At 37.5% G+C, this 7062-nt stretch overlaps 1 protein-coding gene across 3 annotated transcripts in view; it reads right to left on the reverse strand.

Moving 5' to 3' along the window:
• LOC107672781 (GRB2-associated-binding protein 3-like) overlaps positions 1 to 7062 on the reverse strand; it is a 25186-nt gene that overhangs the window by 12835 nt on the left and 5289 nt on the right. For all 3 annotated transcript variants that reach the window (XM_016466136.1, XM_016466147.1, XM_016466155.1), the window contains exon 2: positions 758 to 1061. In XM_016466136.1, coding sequence (XP_016321622.1) covers positions 758 to 1061 — 304 coding nt within the window. The remainder of the gene's footprint in view (positions 1 to 757; positions 1062 to 7062) is intronic.

The following is a 7062-nucleotide window of genomic DNA, read 5'->3' on the forward strand; positions in this document are numbered from 1 at the left end:
AAATGTTTATTTTAAATTCGACTAATATTCATTCTTTATTCACAATCTCCTCATCACAGGCAGGCACAGCACTCAATTCAGCATGTGTTCGTGTGTGCTGTCTGCGTCACTCATAGTACGTGCCTATATCGTGCGCTATATCGAACAATTTTTCTATCGATATCGAAGAAGGTGTACCGTCAATAAATATCGATACCGTTTTATCGCCCAGGCCTAGACTACACTATATTTTAAAATAAAATAAAATAAAAAAAACAGTTATTTTAAATTGTAATAACATTTTACAATATTACTGTTTTGCTGTATTTTTGATCAAATAAATGCTGCCTTGGTGAGCAGAAGTTATTTATTTATTTAATTTAATAAGAAAATTAGTATTTTAATTTTTTTTTATAATTGACTGCATTCATTCTCAGATGTAAAATTGAAATAATTCCAAACCAAGCCCTTGTGTTAATGTTAATGTGTAGTGATTTGCATTGAAAAGGGGAAAAATTAAGTCAAAGTGTCTGGAGTCAGGTGTGAACTGAAGATTGAAGTCATGGACTGCTCATTCTTCAGAGAAATCATAAGGTAGTGTTCAGTAGTATGATGATAATTTAAAGGGAAAGCAAAATGACTGCAGGACTGCAACCCAACATTTCCGACACTATTAGAACTTTATCAGAGGCTAAAATTTATCAGCTGCTGAGCATGTCATACTAAGTGGTCCAAGACTTAAAAAACAAAATAAAACTTCTATAATAAACCTCCTCACCTGCATGTCTGTTCAGTCCTCCAAACGTGCAAATCTGTCCAATGTTCTGTACCCAGATGTTCATCTCTTCTGCCGTTTTGGCCAGCAGGTAAAAGATGCGTGTGGCGGTCTTGACCACAAACAGGTGCTGATTCTCATACTGGCGTTTGGTGGGCCGCACCTCTGCCTCGATGGTGACCTCGCACTCCTGCAGGTCGATGGTTCTGATTGGTTTTCGGGAACTCTTGCTACGGTAATATTCCAAAACATCAGGATTCCCGCTCATCCGACCCCTCCGCAAAACAAACCATCGCTTTCGCCATGACTGAGAGAGAAAGGGACAGAGAGCGGAACAGAATTAGATTAACATTGTTCTGCTGGATGGACTCACACAGGTTAGCAATCAAGTCAAAAAGTCTCCTTTGAGCTTTACATCTTTAGGTCTTGTTTTCAGACTGCAAGCATTCCCTCTTCACATGAAACATTTGCCCCCATTTAGATCTTGACACATTTTGGTAAAGATAAATTAAAGCTTAAAAAATATTGTAAAAGTTAAAAAGAAAACTGCAAATATAAAAATAAAAGATAATTCATAATTTTAATAAATACTATAATAGTATATAAATAATACTAAAATAACACTGATCAAAATATACTAACTTCCTCTGAAACAAATGTACTTTTCCACTGATGCCACTAAGGCTGGCTATTGGATAATGTTAATAAATAGGTAAACAGATAATTATTACAAATTATATATGATTACAAAAGAATATATAATTACAAATCAGTCTCGCCCCAGTGTCATATTTTTCACACCATGCCGTGTCTGTGTTCAAACCAACTTCGGAGCCAATTTCATTGCACAATAATGAAAACAGCTTGATTTATTTTGACTAAATGTGAAAATGAAACTCAGAGCATTAGATGAAATTGCAATAAAAGTAAACGGTGATCATTACAAGAGTTAAGTCATTGCAGAAATGGTCTTAGAATGGGTCTAGACTGATACATTTGTGTCGTTTGTATAAGTAAGTTTCATTGATATGATTTCCCTTATTTACCCAATATAAAATTTCACACCGGTGTCCTCCCTTATCGAGTGTGACTGTGGCAAGGCTAGTGTACATGCAAGAACAAACTTACAGATAAACTTCTGTCTAAACTGGGCAGGGTGTGGTCTGCAGTCAGAAATGACTTACAAACTTACTTCCCAAGAAACACACACAGATTAATCTCTCAGAGCAGAAACAGGGTGCTCATTCGGTTAAGAAGTAAATAATCAACACTTACACAGTAAGTCAATCAGTATAAATCTCCTGGCTTTAGCAGTAACTAGAAATCCAGTTTCTGCACTGTAATCAGTTCCAAAAATATGATTAGATGTATTAAGTTGTTATTCCATTAAAAAGATATTAGGTTATTATGACGTCATGAGGTAATTAGGTTAATATTACCTTATCAGGTAAATGCATATACTTTAGGTTATTAGGTCATTATGTCTAATTATTATACAGTGTATTATGTGTTATTATGGGTCATATGACGTTGCTAAAAAGAACATTATTTTGTGTATTTAGTGTAATGAAATGTGTTTATGCGGTTTAAGGTTCAAAAAACGCATTATTTTCCACATACTGTACATTATTGTTGCTCCTCTATGCCCCGCCTTTCTGAAACGCGTCGATTTTTACAAAGCTCATCGTTCTGAAAAGCGAGGTGTGCTCTGATTGGCCAGCTATCCAGTGCGTTGTGATTGGCTGAAACGTCAAGCGTGTGATGGAAATGTTACGTCCCTTACCATCTGTGATGCCGTGACCCGGCGCGATGAGACAAAACCAATAAAACCCATTACAAACGAGGCATTTGTTGCATCCAGTGGGGACATTATTACGGATTATAATGACTTGTACTGTCTTTTTACGCGTTGCGTTGCATTGCGCCGTGTAAACATAAAACCATGTCTGCATTTGTGATCGAAGAAATCGCTTTCACAACGAAACACACAGCGGGCTAGAGTGAGCAGAGGCTTGAGAACGGCCCGCCGGGCTTGCGGCAACCACATGTGACGACCCCGGGCTGGACTCCGCTTCGTCCACGGTGAAAGCCGATCCGGCGATCCACAGCATGAAGTTGATGTATTTCCTCAGCGACCAGCACGGATCAGCTCTAAGGCCAACCAAAGTAGTTTAGCTTTCACAACGAAACACACAGCGTCTCCACGACATGGCGGCGGCAACAACAATACTACAGCAGGAATAAAAGTTACGCCTTATTTCTTTGCGTGAACATTTGGGCAGTGTTATGCAAATCTTCCCACATCGTGATGTAGACATGTGGGGGCGTGTTTAAACGAGGTGTTTTAGGAGGGCGTGGACAAGTCTTAACTTTAATAAAGAATATCTCTTTGGGTTTGAGACTTTAGTCTTTGCAACTTTAGGGATCTCATCTATGCACAAACAGCTTGTAACACTCCAAAGAGAAAGGAAAATGTGAAATTGCATCATATGACCCCTTTAAAGTGTGTGTGTTCTATTAAGTGCAAGCAGCACCTGCCTCGGGTGAAATCTGGAAGTCTGTCTTTCAGAGAATTCTCCTGTGCATGCGACTTTCAGTGATGTAACAGAAACTACTGCAGAAATACTTTTCTCAGGAAAGAGAATGACAGGGAATAAAGAGAAAGTGGCAGTTCCTTTGCAGTCCCCAGTTTACTCATAGTTTCTCTCTCCTTTTTGCTCTTTTTCTTATTTATTTATTTTTTTTGTATCTTTTTCTTATTAGGGAAGATAATATAATAACTTAAATAAAGTAGGGGCATACAGTTTTTTGAGGGGGCACCAGTTGTTCACTTACTGTCCTAGCCAAGATAAGAAAAAACAAAAAAACAAAACTTTTTAACAACTAAATTAAAACTATTATTTGTAATTCAACATAAACACATATACAGTATATATCTTTGATAAATTGATATCACAGAGAGTGTTCAGTTTAATGCCAATGTCAAACATGTTATATACATTTTGAATGGTGACATACTCAGTCTGAACACAATTTAGGAATTCATTTATGTCAGTAAGGTGAAGTTAGAAAGCCAAAATAACCATCAGATGCGGCACCAAAAACCCACCTAAAACCCAAACCAAACAAACACCATCTGTCATTGCCACTAGCTTATAGTCCAATTGGACTGGATCCTTATTCCCATTCTTGAGAACGTTATTTCAGTCAAAGAAGAGAAAGTTCAGCAGTTTTGTGTGGCCTTTCAACGTAACAGCTCCGATCCTCAATTTTCTGGAACCATCAGCAACTTGTGCATTCTGTTTTGCTTCTGTCTGACATCATTCACTTCTGTTGTTTCAAGTTAAATCGTCTTTGTTCACTTAGTTGCTGTTTTCTTTGTGTAACCAAGATTTCACCACAGCAATCAGCTGTTACACAACACCTGACGGTAAAGATGTCTCACACAGAATTTAATAAGAATTTAATCTAATTAACTCACCAGCAGGGGAGTGTCATTAAGATCTCTTGAGAAACAAGACCAGTTTTCTGAGCGTTTCTCTATTTATGTTCAATTCATTCTAAAAAATAAGTTTCTTTCTTACAGCAATATTTTAAAAAGGCCACAGTCTTGCACGTGTATAATCAGGAAAACCCTGACTTCCTCCCTTGAGGTTGTTTTTTTTTTCAGATGCCTAATATGATCCAAACAAATGCATGATTGGAAAGAAAGCCGCAGAGCTGCAGGATTTCTATCCCTCTAGCGTCATAAGACAAACTCTCTTCCTCTTCTCTGAGATCCAGACTAAGTGCTGACATGAGTCCTGAGAGCCAGATTAAGCAAGAAGAGGCCAGAAAAGACTTCTCCATTTACTTTGGTCTTACAGCCTAAATTTTTTTATCCAAAGTGACTTATAGTACACTTACAGTACTTCCAGGAGTGCCATGCCTATTCAAATACAGGGGGCGTGTGACACCTCAGATTTTTAAGATGATGACTTTGAATGCAACATCCAAAAAAAGGGGGTTAATTGTAAGTGTGAAGTGAGAAATCATTTGGAAATCATTTGGTTGGAAAAATGATAATGATAATAATAATAATAATAATAATAAGGTATTTTGGATATTACGTTCATGCTTTCAGTTGAGTATGTCCATTTTACCACATTTCAATCAATTCTGAACCTTTTCATATATACAGTAAGTGTTGTCACACTGAAAAAAATTGACATTACAGATCACTTATAAAAATAGACTTTACAGTAAAGGGGGAGAAATGACCACACATACTTCCTTAAAAGTAATCACACCTCATTAACGCTTACACAGAATATATAAAGGAAATGTAGAACTGTTTTTGCTTAAATGCTGCTTACAAGGCGAAAGTCTCCATCTTCTTGGTCTTAATGATAAGACATGCAAGAAAGCTGACAAAGGCTAAAGTGGGTATATTTTACCCTGAAACCTAAGCAATTTCTCAGTTATTTATTTTTTTAAAGAAAAAATAAGTAATTTTTTTAAAAAGAAAAGTTTAATTACTAGCACTGCTGTACTGTCAAAAACTCAATTTGAAACAGGCTTGACTGTATAAGGAAAGTTACAAGGCACAAACCACCAGGCACTGATTTAAACACAGTTATCTTTAACAATTCTTCCATCTTGAGTCACTAATGTGAGTGTGTGTGTGTGTGGATTTGTATAATATGTGTGAAACGCATACGTTACTCTTCCTGTGTCAGAATTCGTCAGAGACCACACGTTGTTCTGGGCATGCTCAGAACAGCAGGGTCAGGCCATGGCCTTGGTTTACCTCTCTCGCAAACAAAGACCTTCTCTCTATTCTTTCTTTTGGAATGGTTATATTTTCTTCCCCTTATGCATGCATGGTTTAGTCAAAGAGAGGAACTAGAGCTACGTATTCCCAGAACCCCTCACAGAAGGGAAGTCTGAAAATGGCCTAAACGTTTGTCTGCGTTAAACAAACAGCAACATTTTCATGTTTAAATGTGTGTGTTTTTAAGAGTTTGTCTACATGTGTTTGCAGCATATATCTGTGGTTTGGTCTGTATAGTTCGTTTTAGATCAAGATAAGTAAATGTGAATCCAAACTAACATTTAACAATGTGTTTTGTTTTCTTCCTAATGTAAACAATAAAGAGTAAAGAGTAAATGTTTTCCCTTAATGTTTTGCGCAAACAAGTAACGATAGTCTTGATGACGTTTTTGTACTTGTAGGCCTATCCATCTTATTTTGCAAAATGTAAGGTTACGCTGTTTTCTTTGGATGTTCGAGACTTTCGAATTCTTGGCCTTTAAGTAAATAACTATAAGAATAACAGTGCAGTAAAGCTCTTTCTGCATATTACTTCATTCTGCAGTAGGTGTCGACAAGTGATTGTTTTAGTGAATCATTGTATCATTCATTCAACCAATTTGGTCAAAAACGCAAATTCATTTAGAAACTAAACAAGTGACTGCCTTTTGTGAGCGAGCCACTGAATCATGTACTCAAATGATTTGTTCAAAAACGTTGATTCATTCAGGAAGGAAACATCACCTCTGCTCTGTGTTGCTATGAAACACAGCATTTCTGCTGCATGTTTGGAACGATTTATGTTGGCGGAGCAAAAACAACTGGAAAAGTATACACTCGCATTCATGCTGTGCATATATATATGTATATATATATTATTATATATATATAATAAAACAAAATATGATATATACTATGTTAATATAGAGGAATTTTCCTTAAAGGGGTCATATGATGCAATTTCAATTTTTCCTTTCTCTTTGGAGTGTTACAAGCTGTTCGTGCAAAGTTAAGATCCGTAAAGTTGCAAAGATTAAAACCTCAAACCCAAAGAGATATTCTTTATAAAAGTTAAGACTGGTCCACGCCCTTCTAAAACGCCTCATTCAAACACGCCCCCACAAAGTTACTGTGTTGGAAGATTTGCATAACATCGCCCACATGTTTACACAAGGGCTGTCCAAACTCAGTCTTGGAGGGCCGGTGTCCTGCAGAGTTTAGCTCCAACCCTAATTAAACCCACCTGAACCAGCTAATCAAGCTCTTACTAGGCATAGAAACTTCCAGTCAGGTGTGTTGAGGCAAGTTGGAGCTACCGGCCCCGCCCTTCTCAAGCCCACCCACCTCTGCTCACTCTAACCCGCCGGCCGTTCCTCACGCTAGCCCCCGGCCTCTGGTCACTGTAGGCCGCGGTGTGTGACGCTGTTTCGTTGTGAAAGCGAAACTACTTTGTTTGGCCTTCCAAAAATGGACACGACTAGAAATCAGTGGTTAAGTTGTATTTACAACACTGTTC

Source organism: Sinocyclocheilus anshuiensis, unplaced genomic scaffold, assembly GCF_001515605.1.
Source record: "Sinocyclocheilus anshuiensis isolate Anshui unplaced genomic scaffold, SAMN03320099.WGS_v1.1 scaffold681, whole genome shotgun sequence".
Lineage (NCBI taxonomy): Eukaryota > Metazoa > Chordata > Actinopteri > Cypriniformes > Cyprinidae > Sinocyclocheilus > Sinocyclocheilus anshuiensis.